General features: G+C 47.9%; 1 protein-coding gene across 6 annotated transcripts in view; it reads left to right on the top strand.

Annotated features, from left to right (window-relative positions):
- LOC118776638 (serine/threonine-protein kinase Nek6-like) overlaps window positions 1–22,113 on the top strand; it is a 61,525-nt gene extending 39,412 nt beyond the window's left edge. For 5 of the 6 annotated variants that reach the window (XM_036527109.1, XM_036527107.1, XM_036527108.1 and 2 more), the window contains 3 exons: window positions 7,711–7,805; window positions 15,859–15,972; window positions 20,036–22,113. In XM_036527109.1, the coding sequence (XP_036383002.1) occupies window positions 7,711–7,805; window positions 15,859–15,972; window positions 20,036–20,146 (320 nt within the window). In that variant the 3' untranslated portion in view covers window positions 20,147–22,113. The remainder of the gene's footprint in view (window positions 1–7,710; window positions 7,806–15,858; window positions 15,973–20,035) is intronic. The other variant, XM_036527112.1, reaches the window with a different exon arrangement.
- Window positions 22,114–22,716: the final 603 nt, after the last annotated feature.

The raw sequence follows: 22,716 nt of genomic DNA on the forward strand, positions 1-22,716 counted from the left end.
TGCGCGACTGTCACATCCACCCTGGAGCTTGACTGAGACCTTTGCTGCCCTTGAAAGACCTCTCTCTCTCTCTGTCTCTCCTCCTCTCTCTCTTTCTCTCCCCCTCTTTCTCTTTCTCTCTCTGTCATTCTGACTTGCTCTTTTTCTCTCTGCTTCTCTCACTCTCTCTCTGTCCTTCTCCTTCTCTCCTTTTCTCTCTGTCTCCCTCTCTATCTTTCTCTCCCCCCCTGTCACTCTCTCTCTCTTTCTCTGTCCCTCTGTCTCTCTGTCCTTCTCTCACTCCTGGGAAGCATACATCGTAGCAATTTCCGCACTTTTTTTACGGTGACTATGCTGTCCATGTGGCTGCTTTTTCAGCAGTTGTTAGGATTGTGAAAAAATGAATTAAGAGAAAGAGTAGGCAGCAGAGCAGAGTGCTAGGAGCCGATATCAGGTCTGAGAAGCGAAACAAAGCACAAAGCCTCGCAGAGCTGGCTCTGGCAGTGCGCCCTGTGTGACCGTGCGACCGTGTGGCAGTGTCCCCGTGCCTGCGTCAGAGTGGTGAAAGGGCTCAGAGGGGATAGCCCCCGATGCGCAGCGACACTGTGCTGGTATTGAGAGAGTATCATTACTCAGATGAGTGTACCAAGGATCATAGCTGGCTGACTGTGGGCCCCTGGGGGGGTTGATGATGGTGGTGGTGGGGGTTTTGTTGTTGTTGGGGGCATTGGGGGGGTGGGGGGGTTCAGTTCTGGGTGTGTGTTGGGGGCAGTGGGGGGGTTGAGTTGTGGGTGTGTGTTGGGGGTGGTCGGGGGGTTCTGTGCTCCTGAACAGGGCCTGACCCCACGACTGGACCCGCAAATTCGCCGCCTCAGTTGACCCCACACCCCTTCACCCACTGCACCTCCCCCCCCCCCCCCCCCCCCCAGCAGCCTCGGCGCTCCAGCACACTCTGACTCAAAAGCAGATGGCTGTCTGTTGGGCTCAGAGTTATTGTCATTTCTATACTGCCTGGCTGTGGCGCTAAGGCCAGCCTGTGACATCCCAGTCAACAGATTACAGTCTCAAAACATGCCACAACATTGCGGGTAGTCATGGCAATGCGCTTCATAAGGTTCTGGCCACCTGCACTTTTGACATTGTCGTCGTAGAGAATTTATGGAATTCTGCAGTCATCGCAATAATGGGGGTGGAGCAAGTTTATCAGTGAGCCTTTCTTTACACGGTGCGCTAACATAGGATACAGTGGCATTTCCTGATTATGGCTGTCATCAGAGCAGGGTTAATTGATCTTCTGGGTCACCCTTGCGTAACCTCTCTAACGCGGTGCCGAAATGTCACGGCGATGCCACAGCTTAGCATTTTGAGGATTTTATGGAGATTTATGGAGATGCAGGTCCATGTCGCAACGTGAGTAATGTTTTGACACGTCGAGATATATATATATGGAGTGTTCACACAAGCTTGCGGTGAACGTTTGTGTCTCCTGGTTCAACCACGAGCTTGAAGATACACAAATAATCAGCCTGGAGAAAGCACAGGGAGAGGAGCGTGATGGGGGAAAGAAACGCCAGCCTTTATTTACACCAATGCAGATAAGCTCAGTAACTGCACCTTAACACTATTGTCCCAAGGTTGTTGGATTTTATGGAATGTGGAAGAGGTAGTCGCAGTAGCTAAAACGTTTTTTAAAGCGGTGCATTATTGAAGACTTGAGTTTATAGTGTATTAGAGTATTTTCCTCGCAGTCACTGCGCTGTATGGTAAGTTTTTCATTTTGGCAAATAGATTGTTACTTTACCTCTTAGACGTAGCTATAGTCAGGTAACAGGGGGCTGGCTGCTTAAAATGTGTTCTTATGAGGTCAAGGTCAAAAGTGTTTTCATTGTCAAAGTACACACTGTGATACAGACTGGTGATTTTCTATGCTGGCATTTTATTATCAAGCTATGAAATTAATTTTCTAGTTTTGAAATTTCAGGATCCCTGACCTGGGTATTTAATGTGACACATAAATACAGTAAAATTACCTTAATTTGTTCGTTTCAATGTTCAGACTATTACACAGTCACAAAAGAGAGATAAGCATCTAATCCAAGAGAGAGAAAATGGGTGATGAATGACTCGCCTTTGAAAGAACGCTGTGCCAGCTTTGAGCTAACTGTGCGTCTGAAGGAGATGACTGAAGGATGATGCTCTCTCTTGCTGCCATGCACCAGCATATTTAGAGTCAGATTCGCATCTCCTGTACTCTTCGTTCATCAGAACCATTGCTGAGTGATGCTCAGGACCTTCAGAGCTGTGGACAGACACCGCAGGTGATAAAGTTGGGAGATGTCATGAATGTGTCAAATTTGCGGTTGGAGCCAAGTTTCAGAATGACATCTGTCAGAAGGGGAATCCCTTTCCTAGCACCGGCGCTCACACATCCTGTTTCACCACAGCACAGACTCCATTTTTTAAAAAAAAAAAAAAAACAAGGCCTAAAATGGCACCTGTTATTAATACACTTGTTGCGGCACTGATTTCCAGTGTGTCATCAGCAGGTGACGTGGGGAAAGTCCAGATTTGTCGCCGAAGCTTTGGGGCGTTGTCTAGAAAGGTGACTGGTTATGAAAATATGGAGGTATACGGAGCGAAACAGGGAGTGTGTAACTGAGGAAAAAAACGGAAACCTTTCCAGGGAAATTGCGTGTTCCCTTTCGCCCGTGCTGAGGGCCCGCCTTCTCCGAGCAGCAGTATCGCGGACGAAGATGAGGCCCCTCAGAGGCTGGAGGGTTTCCGCGGAACGTATCGCCGCCTCGTTAAAAATGGCTGCCGCGTGTGCGGAGAGGGGGCCCCCGCGCACTCCTGGCTCAGTCACAGGCGGCTGCAGATCAGGAACCGGGATGGCAGAGAGATGACAATGCTCTCCGTAATGAGATTCCAGCTCCTCGCGCTCTCTCTAAACAGGAAATGAGCGCCGCTTTTAATTTCATTTAGCGCTCCTTATGCAGAAATGCGGAGAAGTTTATTTGCACCTACCAGCTACCACTGTGTGCGAGTGTGTGTGTGTGTGTGTGTGTGTGTGTGTGTGTGTGTGTGTTTATGTATTGGGTAGAGGAGAACTCATTAGTGTCCAGAGACCAGTGGAGACGTGGTCATAGCTTAATGAAGGCAGCTGGCAGGCACATGCAGTGACTCTAACAAGCCAGCAATGGGCAGGAGCGCTCGGGTTACCCTGGTAACAACTCTGAACTCCAACCTCGGAGGTTAGTGACCCTTATGTGTTCGAGGATCACAGGCGTATGCAAATGCACTCGCACCCCATTTCTGGTTTCTTCTTTTTCTTCCTCCTTTTTCTCCCTGTTACTTTTTTCCCCCCTCTTCCCTTCTTTCCTTCCCCCTCTGTCAGACATGTGAGTGCGTGCGTGCGTGCGTGCGTGCATGCGTGAGTGCGTGAATGGTTACGTGTGTGAGAGCACACATGACGTGCATGCGTGTGAGTGAATGAGAGTGAGTGTGTGTGTGTGTGTGTGTGTGTGTAAGAGCGGGTGTGTGCGTGCATGCGTGTGTGTGTGTGTGTGTGTAAGGGCGGGTGTGTGCGTGCGTGTGTGTGTGTGGGCGCAGCACCCTGGCACCGCAGGGCAGGCGGCGGCCCGGTGGCCGGTCTGACAGGTGTACTGTCCAGGCGACAGGGCCTCTGCCACGGGACGAACAGGAGCCGTAATTAGGAGGGGGAAACAGGAGCGAACGTCAAACAAATGATCAGGCAGGGGCTCATGTTTGTCAGGAGGGATTGGCTGCAAGGGAAGGAAGTGACAGCGCATGGCGGGATAATGAAATAAAAATGAAAGATTTGCCTGTGCGTTTGCGTGGGATCCGGGGCGAGCGCCGGCGCTCCGCGCCCCCCCACCCCCCACCCCCCCACACTCTCCGCTCACAGTCAAACGAGCCCCCCTGTGCCATCACCAGCGAGACAGAGCAGGACATCTCAACGGCAGCCCCGCCCCCATGGGCCCCCCCCGGCACACCGGCTCGCCCTGTCACCCTCTGCCCCCCCCCCCAAAAAAAAAATATCAGCTCTCTAATTAGCCTCTGTGAGTTGGAAGACACAGGCAGTTTGTTTGGTGAAATGTGTGTATGCGAGATGGGCGATGAACAAGGGAAAAAAAAGCGACAAAACAAATATGAAATTAAGCTGTCTTGGACTTTTTGTTTTTAATGAAGTGTTTTGCTGCTTGTTTGAGTGTTGGTGCACATGTATGTGTGTGCGTATTTGTCAGTGTTCACGTGTGTGTGTGTGTGTGTGTGTGTGTGTGTGTGTGTGCACATGCATGCGTGTGTGTGTACGTGTATGTGTGTTTGTGTGTATCACTGGGCTTCTTGACTTCTAATTCGAAGCTACAGCAAAATTAAAAAGTGTCATTAATAGGGAAAAGCAGTTAAATAGAGAGGGTTGTTAGGTTATCAAATTAGTGAATTTGCATTGATAATAGTTTTACATTTTCGAAAGGGATTTTTAAACTGTAATTGCTGCGGGTTTCCTTCCACCAATTACCCCGAGTCTCTTTGTTTCGTGGCATTGTCTTTTGTTTTGTTCTTGTTCCCCTTTAGCTGTTAACAGTAGGATTTATAATTAAAAGGTAATGAAAATGTTCAAATTCATGCCTGGCTCTGGGTGCCAAACTGCATTAACAGGAAGAATAGAGTGTACTGTACTCTGCCACTTATGAAATACAGAACACTGGAACATGGGAAGGAATAAACAGGGCTTTTATATTTATGTAACATATATATACATATATATATATATATATATATATATATATATATATATATATATATATATATATATATGTGTGTGTGTGTGTATGTATTTTTCTCTTGGATCTAGATAAAATCAGCTGCACAAAGTTGTGTTTCACTGAGAAATAAGAATAAATTCTCACATTGGAGTGCTGTACATTTTTAGATGTATGAAAGATGGAAAAAATGCAGCATTTATTGATATTTATATATGTATATTAATATGATGTATGAAATAAATGACAATGTATTTTGGGAGAATTGGAACATATTAGTCTGTTTTAATAATAACTGAGAATATACAGTGTCACTATATTTTTGTATTTTTCTTTGCATCTTATAAGAAACTCTGTATGATCTTTTTAAACCTGTGAACATCAAAGTCTGGGTAGATGTATTCTGTTTGAGTGGACATGCAATGAATCATTGGTGATTTATTTTTCTACAGCACGACACCCTGTCTAACAATAAAATTATTAGCCTAATTTTTAAGTCCAGACCTGAAGGTCCGTACTTTAGGGTTTATACACATCAAAAATTCATTTAAAAGCATACTGCTTTTTCCCTTACAAATTAGACAACTGTATTAATTTGCCTAATTAATGTATTAATTTTGGATTAATAGATGCTGAGATTATAATGGCTTGTTTGATGTTCTCTGGAGTGATGAAGCAGTGTCAGTTAATTTTAACAACTTCATTAAATTCCCTGCCCTACAATTTTAGGAACACTAACGCAAAGCAGAAACTGCCATTGGCATAAGAAGTTGTTTGCATTAACTGTTAGGGTCTTATATGAAGTACCATATGGAGATGAATGAGTTTATTCTATATGAAATCACAAAGGTGTTGCTATGTATGTCATGTACATGTACAGGTATGTAGCAAAAAATGCTAGAGGTGTGGATGTCTGAAAATTTGTGGGATTTGTGTAACATTTGTGTTTTTTTGCTTTTGCAAACTGGATATCTTTCTATGATACTGTATACCTGTTGTGATGCGCACGCGCGCGTATGTATGTATGTGTGTGTGTGTGTGTGTGTGTGTGTGTGTGTGTGTGTGTGTGTGTGTGTGTGTTTTGTGTGTGGGTGTGTTTGTGTAAAAGCGTATATAAGAAGACACAACTGTGTGAATGCACAAAAAGACTGACCTAAATCTGTGTCTGTTCCTCTCTGACTCTTGTGCATTCCTAAATTGCGGTACCCATCATCCCCTGCAGCCTCAGTGGATCTCCCGCACCGCTGCCCCCCGCCCCTGCACCAGCTTTGACACGCATGGAGAAATTCCGAAGAAGTCCACGATCTTTTGGGATCGTGTTGTCCCCTAAGAAGCCGCTCTCCATCGCCGTGTAGCCATGCGACGCACAAATGACCGCCTTCGCTGCCAAGGAGTGCAGTTGCAGTATTTTTAAAGACAGCAGCGCTCGTCAGAGTGGACGCCGTGGAATCGCCGCTGCTCTTCAGCTTTATGGCGTTACATTACTTCGGAGGTGGGGGTGTGGTATCGGAGGCGCATGTTTGTCAGCCTGCACTCTGATGGATGTTTGGAGGGGACCGTTAATCAAACACGCTGATGTTTTCCATAATTAATTATCCGTCCCCGCAGATACCTCCACCGCTCATTGACTCAGATAAATATTGGTCTACCTCAGCTGGCTCCGGCGCATGATAATGCCATGCAAGGGCTTTTGATGAATAATCTCTGATTACCCTGTTCTTGTCATATTGACTAATGCGCGGCATTGGCAGACCGGCGCTGATTAGACCGGAAGGCTGGAGTGGTGTGGAGTAGTAGGCTCATTACAGGCCGTCCCCCTGCGACGCCGGACAGCCCATGATAGAGGATCAGACTTGTCAGTCTTTTATCAGGCGCCTAAATGTATCCGCGGCACGACAGCGGCGAGCCTTATTTTTCCGGTGAGAGCGCGCGGTAATGACTTCTAAACGGCGCTGGTTGTGCACCGCACCGCTCTCTTGCGTGTGTTTTCCCCATGCTGTCGGTGGGGAAGAGGGGGGAAATCGGTGCTGCTGTCCACTGCCCGGGCCGACTTTAATAAAGCCCAATGCACGGTCCTGCAGCAAAACAAAATAAAAAGAAACGACGCTATCCGTTATCACAAACAGCGGCAGTGCCTTTCGATCCTCGCCCTTCGCCGATCCTCTCAATCCCACCGAAATTTTTAAAACGAACGCACACCGCCCTCCGATGCAAAGGTAAACGAAGTAACCTGCCCTCCCACCCATGTATCAGTTATTGCGTGTTTCTCTCTCTCTCTCTCTCTCTCTTTTGACTGTACTTTTCCCCTCACTTAAAAACTGTTCCGCCGGACCGATCGCGGAACGGCGGGTCTGAGAGGCTGCCGCGAAAACGCTAATAACCAAAATGCTTTCGCACCGCAGGCTGCAGTGCGGGCTTGCAGCGGTGCAGCGCGTTCTGTCAGGGCTCAGAAGCTCTCACCTATCAAGCGTCCCACTGTCCTCACTCTGGGAAGAGGAATAAAAAGCAGAACCCGCGCGCAGTCAAAAATAGAATGCACATTGCAGTAATGAGCACAACGCCGCAGCCTAGCTCGAGCTACGAGCCGTAAAAATGCAAAAGAGGCTGAGAACAAGCATTCACTGTCCGACATTTCATTTTTCAGACATTTAATACTTCTTTTGTGGGTTTATTCTATAATGGTACCGTCTGGTTCTTTGTATGTATGTTTTTATATTTGCGAGTATCTTTGTACAGACATATATGTTTGTATGTATGTATGCGTATTGCTTGGTGTTGCAGTTATAAGCACAGACAGGCGGGAGTATGAGGAGCATTCCTCTTGGCAGTTAACCAAAATCACATGCATGTCATGGCCCGTCTGTTTGTGGGATCCTCTGTGTCTGGCGATGTGTAAACTCTTTGTACGTCGTGATCACAGTCGATTCCGTTTCTCCTTCTGTTACAGTGGGAACGCCCTACTACATGTCTCCAGAGAGGATTCACGAGAACGGATACAACTTCAAATCAGACATCTGGTCGCTGGGCTGTTTGCTGTACGAGGTAAGAGTAACATGGATTGCGGGACACCATTAGAATACTAATGGGGAGGCAGCACCCCGAAGGCATTGGAGTGCCTTTGTGTGTCTGCAGTGGAGGGAATGGTGATGAACACAGTTTCACACTCATAGCATGGCAGGCCAAACTGTCTTTATCACATCCAACTTCAGTTAACTCAGAATATCAGGTTGTCAATGGCTTCATTCGCCCCGAGTTTTGAGTAAACTGGTATGAGTAAACCAACTACTGTAAGGCAGAGACTTACGAGTCAAACTCCAGAAACTCTGTGCACTGGGGAACCAAACGACTTGTGCTGTTACTGCCTACTTCCATTACATTACATTATTGTCATTTAGTAGATGCTCTTATCCAGAGCAACTTACACGGATAACAATTTTTACATGTTGTCCATTTATACTGCAGGATATTTACTGAGGCAGTTGTCGGTTAAGGGTACAGCAGCAGTGCCCCAGCAGGGAATCGAACCAGCAACCTTTGGGTTATGAGTCCTGCTCCTTACTGCTATGCTGCAGTGCCACCCTTGTATGAACTGGTATGTTCCTTGTCAGGAGACACTCAGGAAAGCAGGAATGCTAGTGATGCTGCTGGAGCCTGTTCAGCTGATAGCCTAGCAAGTCGCTGTCTTTCACAGAGAGACACACGTGGTCACATGCTCACAGGCATGTGTGTACTGGTATGCACATACAGATACACATAAACTCTGTCTTATCACCCCCTGGACATGGGATGGATGTCCATGAAATAGATCCCTGGGTGGAGTAATACAATTCTCCGTTATGTGTCACTGTTCTTTTTGAAAGTTGCACTGTGTGAGATATTGCTCATCTAAGTGGCGTGGCCTAAGCACAGTCATAACACTGTAATAAGCTGCATGCTGAACCAGGGATGGCCGGTGGACTACATTCAGTCCTGAGTGATTTTCAGTATGTGTGAACCAGTTCGGTTGTGTGTATATGTGTGACTGTGTGTGTGTGTAATCATGGTGGAGTGTGATACTTGTGTGTGTGTGCAGTCACGGTGAAGTGTGATGCTTGTATGTGTGTGTGTGTGTGTGTGTGTGTGTAGGCATGGTGAAGTGTGATGCGTGTGTGTGTATGCGTGTGTGTAGTCATGGTGAAGTGTGATGCTTGTGTGTGTGTGTGTGTGTGTGCGCATGTGTATGTGTAGTCATGGTGAAGTGTGATGCTTGTGTGTGTGTGTGTGATGCTTGTGTATGTGTGTGTTTGTGTAGTCATGGTGAAGTGTGATGCTTGTGTGTGTGTGTGTATGTGTGTGTGTAGTCATGGTGAAGTGTGATGCTTGTGTGTGTGTGTGTATGTGTGTGTGTAGTCATGGTGAAGTGTGATGCTTGTGTGTGTGTGTTTGTGAACCATGTGAGTGCTCAGATGCAGGCATTTTCAGTGTTGGTTGTGAGACGTCTCAGCACTGTTTATGTGATTAATAATGATGATAATAATAAATGCATTTATACAGCACCTTCAATCCCTTTCAGGGATCTCAAAGCACTTTGCAGCAATTTAAAGGTGTGTGTGTATGTGTGTGTGTGTGTGGCGGAGGGGTAACTCACCTCAGCTGTTATCAGTATGTATCATCCCTGACACTGACTGAGGCTGAATTGCGTCCCAAGACACCCAATACTCTAGCAGTCATAATTAATCTCTCTCTCTCTGTCTCTCTGTCTCTCGCTCCTTCCCTCATATACACACACATACACACACACACACACACACACACACACACACACACACACACACACACACACAGTCACGCACACAAACATGGTTGCTGGGCCCATCATGGCAACATGTTAGTCTCGCTGCAGAGAGAATTGGATTTCCTGTCAGGCCCGCTCCTCCAGCTCCCCGTGCCTGTCCGCGGAAACTAAATAACGCTTTAATTCTGTTAACAGGCTGCTTTCGGTGTATTAAGCATTCCGATCTCCACCGGCACAATTGGTCCTGATTTATGTGCTGACAGGCAAGGCCGGCGCCTCGTGTTCTCTTTGCGAGGAAGAAATATCACTGCTGGGAGCTAAATAAAAAATCGATGAGGAGGAGGAGGAGGAGGCGAGGTGGGCAGGGGGAGTGGCCGCACTGCTGGAGTTTAGCAGCTCACTGTGGTTGGGGAAACAGTCATTGATTTTCCCTTTTCCCCCCACTTCTGCGCTTCTCTTTCAATAAGAATCAGTGTGGGGTGTGTGTGTGTGTGTGTGTGTGTGTGTGTGTGTGTGTGTGTGTGTGTGCGTGTGTGTGTGTGTGATTTAACTGATATATGCATGTTAATGTTTGCATACTGATATCCACGTGTGTGAGTTTGTGTGCATGTGTGTGTGTGTGTGTGTGTGTGTGTGATTGAACTGATATATGCATGTTAATGTTTGCATACTGATATCCATGTGTGAGTTTGTGTGTGTGTGTGTGTGTGTGTGTGTGTGTGATTGAACTGATATATGCATGTTAATGTTTGCATACTGATATCCACATGTGAGTTTGTGTGTGTGTGTGTGTGTGTGTGTGTGTGATTGAACTGATATATGCATGTTAATGTTTGCATACTGATATCCTTGTGTGTGAGTTTGTGTGTTTCTGTGTGTAATTGTGTGTTTGTGAGTTTGCGTATGTGTTTGTTTGAACTGATACTGTATATGGTGCGTGTTAATGTTTGTATACTGCTATCCATGTATGTATGCATTTATGTGTAAGTATATGTGTGAGTTGCTGTTTGTATGTGTGTTTATGTGTGAGCTGCTGTTGTGTGTGTGTGTGTGTGAGAGAGAGAGAGAGAGAGAGTTACCGTTTTGTTTGTGTGTGTGAGACCTACAGCTGAGCTCTCGTTGTTTGGCCTCCTGTCTGCAGAGACTCGGTCTGCTTCACCCGGTGCGTTTACACCGTTCACAGTAGCTGACGATCCATCAGCGCGTTCTCCTGGCCATGTTTTATTAAGCGCCGTCTCCCTCAGATCAATAATGCACAGCAACCGCTCCTGCGGTACACAGCCCTGTTAGTGAGCTTAACCCTCCGTGCGCCGGGCTGCACGCTGGCCTACGCGCTGGCCTACGCGCTGGCCTACGCGCTGGCCTGCACGTTGGGCCGGGGCTGCGGGCTCAGAGCTGCAATTATGCGGTCTGCAGCATCTGAACACACTGCATCAGCCAGGCCCTCAGCCCGCTGTAATGGGTGCAGTCTGGGGGGAAGCAACAGCTGTAGCCCGTAGGCGACAGTGACCGCATGGCAGAGGAAACCTGAAGGGGGCGCTCTCTTGCCCGACACGTCCCCCCATGTCACTCATGTCTGAGCTCGGCGTCCCGACTGAGGGATGACAATGGCGCACCCCGCAGGCGGGATTGTGTAACTCCTCCCTGCAGACAGGAGCGCTTCACAGCAGGTGAGAAGAGTCCCGAGTGGCACAGCGAGGTGTCTGTTCCGCCATCTGCTGGGGGGGGCTGGGGGGGGCAGAGGGCTCGGCAGGGCTCCCTGCTCTGCGGGGCTGACAGTGGGAGCTTTTGGGAGAAGAAGCGGTTGTGGGATTGCCTGTGGCCTCCCCCGGAGGTCTGAGAGGGAGAGAAAAGAGTCACACACTACTACACGTGATGGTTGTGAAGGTAGCTGAGCCTGTTTGTGTGTGTGTGTGTGTGTGTATCTGCATGTCTGTGAATGTGTGAACATGTAAGAATGTGTGTATGAGAGATAATGGTGAGTGTTTGTGTATATCTGTGCATGTGTGACAGCAGTAAGAATGTGTAAGATATGTACATGTGTTTCTGCATGCATGTGTGTATGTGTGAAAGCATGTATGTGAGAATGTATGTGTGTATCTGCATGTCTGTGCATGTGTGAAAGATAATAGTGTAGTGTGTGTGTTATGCTGCCTGATGGGTTGGGATAGAGTGTTTGTGTGTGCCTGTGCATGTGTGAAAGCATGTAAGAACATGTGTGTTTGATACATGAGTGTGTGTGTGTGTTATGCTGCCTGATGGGCTGTGGTGTTAATAATTAACAACTCAGAGCAGGTGTCGTTCTGGGAATGAGTCAAGGCTGTTCACTCTCGCACTCTCTCGTTTTCCACAACCACCTGCACACGCACAACCCTCCTCACACACTCTGGTGGAGTAAGCACTTTTAATGTCAGTACCTGTATGTAAAAAATGGGAAGAGTACTTCTTACAGTCACACTGACACTCCCTGAGAAACCCACACACTCACCGCACTGATGTAATGCTGAGAGGCAGTGACGGTCTCATGGTCCAATCCTTGGGATTTCATCAAGGGTTTGGGACGGGAACTGACGGGAGTCACTGAGAATGAGGATGAGGGAGGAAGGCCCTGATGTCCCATCGCTGGGCCCACCATACCAAAGCTCCACGAGGCGCAGCAGCCTGGGCCACCGTGTGGCAGATGCGACATGGCTACGGGCAAGCGGCTCTGAAACGGGCATATTGGCGGCTCCAGCACGCATTCGCTTTTGTTTAAAAAAAAAAAAGCACAGCGTTTGAAGCGGAGGAGGGAGAGAGGAGAGGTAGACAATGGGCCGCCGTCTCCCGAGATTTCCCAAGATGCCTCTGTGCGTTCAGAAACATGGCCGCCACCGCGCGAGAAACACCCAGACCCCCCCCGACTGCTCCCGAGCCGCTCTCTCCCACTGCCAGCAGAGAGCTACGGGGAGCCATTGTGGCTCCCGCAAGACTTTAACGCACGCTAATCCACTGTCTTTCCCCACAGAAGCGCTCCTTCCATTCTTCCGAGCTTTAAAGCCGCGGCAGGGCTGATCAAAGAGGGGGATTATTGTTCCCGATGACTTCCTTCGGCGCTCGGGAGCGCAAATTAAACATTTTTTCGGGGCGAGGCGCCTCCATCGCTCGACAGATGAATCGCTCGCGCAGCCGCACGGGCCCCCGTGGAAATGCGACGGGGCCCGCCTGCCGAAGCGGCGGATGCTCCAAAAAAAAAGCAGGAATTCAAGGATACGTTCTTTTATTTCCGAGCCGAGCACCGTGTTCAGCGCGTGTCACATGATGCGCCTTAAAGTCAAACACAGCTTTGGAGGGTGTGCGGAGCCCCCCTCCCACCCCATCGCAGGTATTTCATGTGAGCCCTGTCGCTGGGGCGTCACTGAGGGAGACCAGGCCTCCTGGATGCGGGGCACAGACTATGGTGGGAGTAAGAGGTGCAGAGGATGGTAGAGGCTCTCTGCTAATTAACAGCACACTGGCGGAAAGGGGGGGGGGGGGCAGCCGCACCCCACTTCTATAGCCAATGTGACCAGCCAGGCACATTCCAGTGTCGGGGGGCGATGACGTGTGTGTGTGTGTGTGTGTGTATGTGTGTGTGCGTGTGTGCGTGTGTGCGTGTGTGTGTGTGTGTGTGTGTGTGTGTGTGTGTGTGTGTGAGTGTGAGAGAGAGAGGGAAAAAAAAAGAGAGAATGTGTGTGACGGGGGTGATCTTTCCTCTGAATTGTACAGGAAGGTAGTCGTACCCCACACACACACACACACACCGCCTCCCCTCCCTCCCTCCCTCTGACTAACACTCGCTGATCATGGTAATGAGCTTCAGTCACAGCTCAGGGGTCAAAGGGCAAAACGATTATCAGACATCTCCTTATTAAAAATGTAGCACGTCGCCAGGGCAGCCATTTTCAGCTTAGCACTTCTAAAGCGCAATTAGGAAACCAGAGAGGGAGAAGAGGAATAATGAAGCCAAGGCAACAGTGCTGCCATCAATAATAACAGCTGCACAAAAAATGATGATTATAATAATAATAACAATAACAAAAATAACAGTGCAATAATAGCAATATCTGAAGCAGCGATAGTATTGCACAGTCTGTAGACTGAGGCAAAAAACAGTTAAGTGAAAACAGTTAAGGAGAGAGAAAGAGGGAGAGAGTGAGAGAGAGAGAGAGAGAGAGAAAGGTAGAGGGAGAGAGAGGGAGAGAGAGGAGAGAGAGAGAGAGAGAGGTAGAGGGAGAGAGAAAGAGAGAGGTAGAGGGGGAGAGAGAGAGAGGGAGAGGGAGAGGGGTAGAGGGAGAGAGAGAGAGGGAGAGAGGTAGAGGTAGAGAGAGAGGTAGAGGGAGAGAGGGAGAGAGTGAGAGAGAGAGAGGTAGAGGGGGAGAGAGAGAGAGAGAGAGAGAGGGAGAGGGGTAGAGGGAGTGAGAGAGAGAGAGAGAGAGAGAGAGAGCCAGAAGACAGAATGGAACCATCATCTCTGCTTCATCATAAAGGCGTTTATTGCCTTTATTTGCTTTGTGTGTGTGCATGAGTGTGTGTGTCTATGCGTGCATATGTATGCATGCGTGCGTGTGTGTCTATGTGTGTGCATACACGTGTGTGTGCATGTGTGTCTGTGTGTGCGAGTGTGCATGTGTGCGTGTGTGAGTGTGTGAGTGACTGTTTGTGTGCACACGCACTTGTGTGTATGTGTCTGTGTGAGTGTGAACGCGTGTGTGTTGGACCACGAGCATAAACCAGAGTGACAGGAAGCACTTGAGCGGCATTAGGGGGTAATGAAAAAGCGTGTGAGCTCACACTGGGATGACATCGCCGTAGGAGACGCAGCGTCGCCTCCTCGACCGGGGCGCGATTAGCACCCGAAGCCCCGCGCCGCCACGCCCGGTGAAAACGCACCACCACCGCCACCGCCACCGCCGACTGCCTCGCTACACGGCCGGGCCACCGCCACAGCCCCGGGCCGGTCCTGACACCGTCAGACGAGAACGCCGCGAGAACGAGCACAGATAAAGGGAGAGATTTCACAGCAATGTTCCCTCACACCACACTCTTAAAGGTGTCTGTCACAGTCTCACCACCCCTTCCTGGCTTCTTTCTTCTCATTTTTTTATCATTTATGTCTCAGCAGCTTCCTCTAATGCTTCTAAAATAAACTATTTTCTCAGGGCAAAAGAAGCACTGGGTTGAAAAACAGAGAGACGTAAAATCTCAGCCACATTAATGTAAGAAAACATCCCCAGAATCGTCTTCATCTTGCAAAGATGAGCAGCAGCTTTAGGGGACAGGAGGCTGTGATGGCATTGTGTTTGAGTTTGGAGAACTGAGCTGCACAGCGGTAGGCCTACATTTCTGGGTGCTAATGAAGTAGTCCCTCCCCCTGAAAGTATCAGTGTCTTTGACATGTGTTTGGATTGCTCCTTGGATTGTGACTTTACCTTGATTTGGGTCATCCTGGGTTTGCCACAGCTGCACAGAACCTCTGGCTGGATCCAGACAGAAGTGACGCGGTCTCCTCCTTGTTCTGTAGTAGTACATGGAGCTAGCTGACTTTGATAATTAAACAGGAGTGACACAGATCTGAAACCACCAATTAATTGCTGCACATCCCAGGCTTTGGGATGAGTTGTGCTTTTCATGTCATGGATAGATCTGGCAGGTCTGAGATTTGTGTTCACACACTTCACCGGATGGATCACTGTGTGTTTTCCATGAATATCCCCTCGCTCTTCTGCTTATGGAGCAGAAACGGTTTTTATTCATTTAAAGTGACCTGAGGTGAATCGAACCTGGAGGGACCAGAACTGAGCTAACACATCATTCAGAACTCAGCTGGAGGAGCAGAATTCTCTCCACTCGCTGGACTTGGTGTGGCATATCCCTGTCTATCAGGCTTCCCCCATGTCAGGAAGTGGAGTCCAATGAGAGGCATAAATGTGTAATGATATGTATTGTGTGTGTGTGTGTGTGTATGCAATTAGAATAAATAACATGTAGATAGAGAAAAGCCATTTCAGCACCATTACCTCTACCAGTGGACCTTGGGTTAGGTCAGCGTTTCCCAAACCTCTCAGTTCGTTATTAAGCAGCTTCAGGAGTTCATAACGAGTTGATCATTTGAATCAGCTGTGTTGGAGCAAGAAGAGATCTAAAACATGCAGGACAAGGGGTACTCCAGGAGAGGGTTTTGAGAAACGCTGGGTTAGGTGGTTTGGTGAACGTTATTCTGAATGAACAGGAAAGCGAGGAGGGTGAGTAAGAGAGTGAGAACACTCACAGCCCCCCCCCCCTTTCTCTCCCCCCCCCCTGCAGATGGCTGCCCTGCAGAGTCCCTTCTATGGGGACAAGATGAATCTCCTGTCCTTGTGCCAGAAGATCGAGCAGTGTGACTACCCACCTCTCCCCTCCGACCACTACTCTGAGAAGGTAGGAGCAACTCGCAAATGCCCAGGGTAGCAGAGCTCCAAAGGCAGCATCAGAACATAAGAACATATTATGACGAGAACAGGCCATTCAGCCCAACTAAGCTCACCTTTACAATTAAAGAGAATCCAAAACTGCATCGAGTCTGGACTTGAATACAACAAGGGTCTCTGCGTCAACTGCATGACCTGGCAACCTCTTCCATGTATTGATAACTCTTTGTGTAAAATAGTACTTCCTTACATCAGTGCGGAACTTACTCTTCATTAGTTTCCATTTATGTCCCCTTGTTCTACAGACTGAACTCACCCTAAAAAAATCTATTATAGTTAACCTTATTGAGTCCTTTTATAAATTTAAAAATCTCTATTAGATCACCTCTAAGTCTCCTCTTGCTAATCCGCTAAGCTACATGATGTCACCTGTTTGACACCAGCAGGCCACCAATAGGAACCTCAGATGTGCATAGGGTGTCCAATTCTGGTCTTGCAGGGCCAAACTCCAGCAGGGTTTACATCACACTCTAAACGACAGTCCCAGGACAGGGAGGTAAGGCAGAGATCTCTCAGAGAAGGTAGTAATGAGGTGGAAAGGAATATTTCTGTACTAGGACCCAGCAGAAGCACTGGGAGGCATCCATGGCTTATAGTTTATACAGTTGTACAGCAGTTTCACATCATATAAAACCAGCTCCAAACGTAACTTGTATCCAAAGCCAAAACATTTTTTAATTGCACATTCAGAACAGAGAATGGCATTCCTTACAGTGGGGCTAAGGGAAACCCCGGGTTACGGCGCATGAATTAAAAAGTAATCATGAAACAAATTCTCTCATTAACACCTTGGACTGTTGCAGTGCAGCTCCTCGTCTGCCTCTCGTCTGCTGGAAGACGGCATTTTAAGCGGAAGGTGACTAGCGCGGGGCGTCCGCGTGGCCCCGATCACTTCCCAGCTCCTTTTATTTTAATTGTCCTCTAAATAGCAGGCAGCTGAGCTCTGGGCTCAGAATTGCACGTAGAGAGAGCTCTTTCCTGTTGTTACCGTCTTGGCGCGGACAGATCAATGTCACTCACGGTGGCCGGGCACGTGAGGGGGACGAGGCCTTGTGACTGTGTTGACACCGGCAGTCAGGTCCCTGGAGGGGGGGGGGGGGGGTCGGGACAGCTCTTCCCGTGACAGGTCGCGGAGCTCCGAGGGCCGGCCCCCGCAGTACGCACGGTATCGAGGAGACTCCTCACGCCCCGCGCAGCTACACGCTGTTAGCTTTCCCACGTCCGCCTGTCGGCGGCAATAACAATCAAAGCGAGGCGCCTCTAGGCGCTGGATCTCTGCCTGCGCTGGGCGAGAAAAAACGAACGCAGCTGAGGAAAACCTGGCCCCGCGCTGGAGACGCGCCACTCGCCAGGATCCGATGACAGCGCAGAGCACAGCTGTCTGGAGCGGTGAGCCGGACCAGATCCCGCTCAGCGGCGAGCGCGAGTGAAGCTCTCTCACCGCTGCGGGCCGGGCAAGCACAGGGAGGGGCGCTGTATCACAGCGAAAAAAGAGAGGGTGGAAGCGTACACAGGAGTCTGAGGGGTTAACTCCATTATTGTCATTTAGCAGACCACCTTGTCCAGAGCGACTTACACAAGTTACAGTTTTATCCATTTATGCAGCTGGATATTTACTGAGGCAATTGTGGGTTATGTGTGCTGGCCCAAGGGTACAGCAGCAGTGCCCCAGCAAAATTCTGGTTACTGGTCCCTAACACAGAAAGAAAAGATGCACAAGTGCACATAATATGGCCACATGAACAACAGTATATACAGAAAATTTTACACCATATCAGAACGTGTCCATTTAAAGCAGCACACAGTTCTTAAGTAACCAATGCCATCTAATGTCAGAACTCCATCCCAGCACTGGAGTCTGGACTGAACAGGCTATGAGATGCTATTATTAACATCCCTGATATTCAGTAACTGCAATGAGATTTTTTGGCATAGGTTGTGTGGGATGGTGTGTAACACAGAGCTCAGACCCAGTGTGAAATCGCCTCCTCGTAACTGCATACTGAACAATCCTTTTATTGCTTAGCATTCAGCCATTTCTGCTTTAACCCCAGTGACTTCACTTACTCCTGTCATCTGGTTAAATGCATAACAGTCTGGAGGCTTTGTACTTTGTATGTTTAGAAAATTTATTGACAAGGCAAAAGACGAGAACTACACATCTCGGTTTCCAGGGAGTTCTGTAAGGACAAGTCAACCATCGTGGATGTTGAACCTTCACGTGTGAAGTGAGAAAAAAAAACAAAGACAAAGAAAACGCGTACACATATATCAAATAAGAAAACATGAGCATAAGCAAAAGCAGGTATCACTTGAGTGTGCTGACCAAACATATCAGCGGGTGCAGAGGGAAGGAAAGGTTAGAGAGACAGAGTGTGAAGGAGAGAGTCAGAAAGACAGGAGAGAGACGGAGAGAGGGAAGGAGAGAAGAGCCTGAAGGCGGAGGTGTCCCTGCCCTTCTCTCTGCTGGGTGAGGTGACAGGGACGGTGAAGGCGGCCAGCTCTCTCTGTGAGCGCAGGCCAGCTGCCGTCCCTCCACAGACTTACCTGACAGGGCTGGGAGCAAGGTCGAGTAAGGCCTCTGTGTGTGTGTACGTGCGCGCGTGTGTGCGTGTGTGTGTGTGTGTGAGAGAGTGTCTGAGCTTGTGTGAATATGTGGATGGGCGTGCGTGTGTGTGCGTGTGTGCCTCTACTGCCTGATCTGGTACACAGCCCACTCCCCTTCCCATCTCACCCCCCCTCTCTCCGTCATGTTCACAACCTTGTGTTTTACTGCGCTAAGTGACAGCGATACGTTAGCTGCTCAGCTTTTAAAGGTCAGGAATTCACACGTCTTTTGTCACGGCGCTTTTTCCTCTTCTGTGTTTTTTTTTTTTTTTGTCGGTGTAAATAACAAGATCAAACTCACAAAAAAGGTATTGAGGTGTTTTGTAACAACCCTTGGCATTAAAAGTCTTTTTCATGGCTGTAAATGTGATCCTAGCATTACGACCCAGACCTTGGACTCGGAAACAGACCAGCCGTAGAACTACTCATGTCCACGCCAGCAATGGATGGGTGTCTGTGGACAGGGATAGGGTTGTTTCAGAGTGGTGACAGTGGTGTCTCTGGCTCTGAAATGGAATGTAAGTCCTGGTAAAATAGCTGACTCTTATTCCTCTACTCCAGACATTTGTAAGTGCTGTCATTTCAGTGTCTGATTCTAGTCTATGTTCGCTGTATCTCAACAACAGAATACCTTCCTAAAATGTACATAACAAACTGAAAAGACTCCGGAGCCTGAATTCATTCAACAATCAACATACCGTTAACTTCTTTTTTTCATTCACATGTCACCATGTTCAACTATCACCAAAATTAACAGAAACAAGTTTTGTCTTGGGGGGGGGGGGTTGTATTTACTTGTTCATTCAGTTAAGGTCAAAAGCTGATTGAATCCAGACCATATCTCTCCCCCACAATAAAAAATCTTCACCCCACCCTCCCCTCATATTAGGGCTTGCCTGACCAGCCTCTCCTCCTGTGTACAGTGATGTTTGACCCTTCACAAGCTCATACCCCTGTAGGCCCCTGATCACCCCTGGGTTTGATTATGGCTTTGGCCATTGTGCACGTTCTGTGCCTCAACAGACTTAAAGACGGCTAATACTGATAAAGAAGACGACGCGCTTGCAATGATTCGGGCATTCTGCTTGCGTGTCCCACCTCTGCATTCCGGTGCTCGGGTCCTCAGCTTCTCCTCTTGTGTGAACCTCCCTTTGAATCTTTCCCTCTACGCTCCTCGTGTTCCCCCATCTTCTCCTCTTGTGTGAACCTCTCTTTGAAGCTTTCCCACTTCCTCAGCTTCTCCGCCTGTGTGGACTCCCCTCTGCACCCCCCGTTTCTTCAGCTTCTCCTCCTGCGTGAACCCCTGTTTGAATCTTCCCCTCTCCACTCCCTTTCTCTCCTCAGTTACTCTTCCTGTGTGAACCCCTGTTTGAATCTTTCCCTCTCTATCCCCTGTGTTTCCGCAGCTGAGAGACCTCGTCAGCATGTGCATCAACCCCGACCCGGACCAGCGCCCGGACATCGTCTACGTGCTCCAGATCGCCAAGCAGATGCACCTGTGGTCCTCCAGCACCTGAGCTCCCACTGGCTCACCTGAGCAGCAGCTGGAGACAGGAGACCGCGGCCAATCGCGAGCCAGCCAATCTCGGTCTTACTTGAATTCAGTCTGTTTTGTTCACTTTTCCGAGAGAAAGATGCAGAGCAATGCCTCGAGAAGCTTTGAGATGAGCAGACTGCGTTGTTTTTTTCCTTTTCTGTTTATTCGGAAAACCACTCGTTTTTTTAATAAGACCTGTATAGTTGTCTGCATCATGCAGTGGTTAAAATATATCTCTATCGAGCGCAGTGCAGTGATTGGTGGAAAGGAAAGTGAGGGCGTGGTGCCATTCCCCCATTGGACCAGGGGAAAGGGAGGTCTGTCTGGTTTTGATGATGTCACAATGGGCTCTTCCTCCAGGGTGAGGCAAGAAGTTGGGCGTGTCCCTGCTCGAACGAGACAGGCTTTCAGAGCAATGTGAACTGACCAGTCGGATCCCTCACTTGCTATATGCATACTAATGATGTACTTTAAATATTGCATATTAAAATTTCAATTTTCCTTTTTTTAAATGCTTTACTTTTTCAGTGCTACATAACAATGTGTCTGGACATCATTTAAATGTAGAATATTGCTGATAAGGCCTACTGTTTTGTTTTTTTTTTTTCTCAAAGCGGTTTGAAAATGCCTGATAGCTCCAGTTGATTTGTGGTTTGAAGTTCCCTGCTGGAAGCTGCAGAATTGAAGGGGTTCTGTGGTTCAGTTAATGTTTTGTCGTGTGCTCTATGTTCATATTGTATTTTTTTTTTTTTTGTAGATGGATAAAGAAACTTACTGATAGCATCCTCCCCGAGATCAAAGCCAAACATGCTATTGCGCAAGCCTTGTTACAGAAGTATTTTTCTACTGTGAAATTATAAAACATTAACTATATAGAATCATTCTAATAAGAGACATGTTAAGAAGCATAGCTAATAAAATATACTCTGTGTATAACCTGAGTGGATTCTCGGATATTATGATGCTCATATAGGAGAGGAGCAGAAAAAGTTGTCCCTGTCCTTCAGTGATGAGGAGGTGTGGTCGGTGCGGATTGGTCTACCTCTGTACTGCACGCTCCACCCCAAAAGATACGGACCAATCAGCTGTTACTACATCACAACAGGCTCTATGTCTAAGGAGCAACGACACCTGACACCTGTGACATCATCACACAGGCTACTGTGGAGGGGGCAACTGAATGTGCTAGCCAGTTAGGTAGGGACTAGCAAAGCAGAAAAAACTAATACCTGTAATTTTGTAGTTGTAACTTTTGTAACTTTAAATTAACATAAATGAAGAAAGTCCGCTGAGAAATGGACCAAACAAGCAAGCAGACAGAAAGGCATGGCTAGAATGCCCCTTGTGTTGACTTGTTTGCACAGCGTGTGTGTGTGTGTGTGTGTGTGTGTGTATACGCTTTTGACGCCTCCTCCCTCAGTAGCCTGTCACAGGTGTCTGTTGCGTCCGCCCCCTCACTGTGTCACTGAAGGATCCCGTTGTTCACCTGCCACAAACCAAAGATTCATGGGATTGACTCCCGTGCAGAGCCACCTTCCCGCTGATCACATGACTCGGTCACTGCCGAGACAATCTCTGCTTAATGATGTAAAACTTAACGAGGGGGCGCCCTGCGGTACAGGTTTACTGGTCATTAATATCGAGCACACCTCAACAGCTACACTGAAAATGTAAGATGGCAAATTTTCAGTAAATATCAGCTACATTCTCTTCTCGTAACCTGTTTCTGTTTTCCATCTCTGCTTAAACAAGTCCAGTGTGTGTTCATCTCATGAAATCCCATCGAGGTACCTCTTTCATTATGCCATAGAAAACAATGCATTGCTTTACTTTTACTGGATGAAAAGGATAACTCATCACACTTCTGTCATTACAGCTGTTCTTAATGTTGGCAATAATCATATCTGGAAATGTCTTCCTCTAAAATAAATAAATAAATAAATAAATAAATCCCCATTTCATTTATACGTGTACCTCTACCTGTAATCCTGAAAGACCACCTAGTGTACTTATGCCTTCACACCTCTTAAAGTAGGTTATACATCATCATATCTGGATGTGTACCCAGCCCGGTTAACAATGATACCATAAACTGCAAAATGTCAGGCGAAATGTCAAATACACAACACATTTCTGTGATTCTGACCTTTTGTGTGCTGTTCCTCATACACCCATTCATTAGACTGGTGTAGCCTCCGCAGCTGCAGCATTGATGTAGTGAACTGGCCGAGGGAGGTGTAGGCTGTCGATTCCTGGGCTTAACTGCTGACATTCGCCACCGGCGGCGACCTCTGACCTCTTCGGAACGAGGCTCTATCATTCTCTGCTGGATCCATAAGCGTGAGAAAGGGTCGATAGACTTGCTGGAACGGGTTCGTTTTTGGGCTCCGAGCAGATAGGGGTGAGGCGAGGTGGACACGTGGTGCCTGAATATCGAACAAAGGGGCAAAAAAAAAAAGCTTATGAACATCTTTATAAGGTAACACACAAACATATGAACTTGGTCACAATGTTAGCATTAATTGTAAACCACAGAAAATATGACATCCA

Source organism: Megalops cyprinoides, chromosome 4 (assembly GCF_013368585.1).
Source record: "Megalops cyprinoides isolate fMegCyp1 chromosome 4, fMegCyp1.pri, whole genome shotgun sequence".
NCBI lineage: Eukaryota > Metazoa > Chordata > Actinopteri > Elopiformes > Megalopidae > Megalops > Megalops cyprinoides.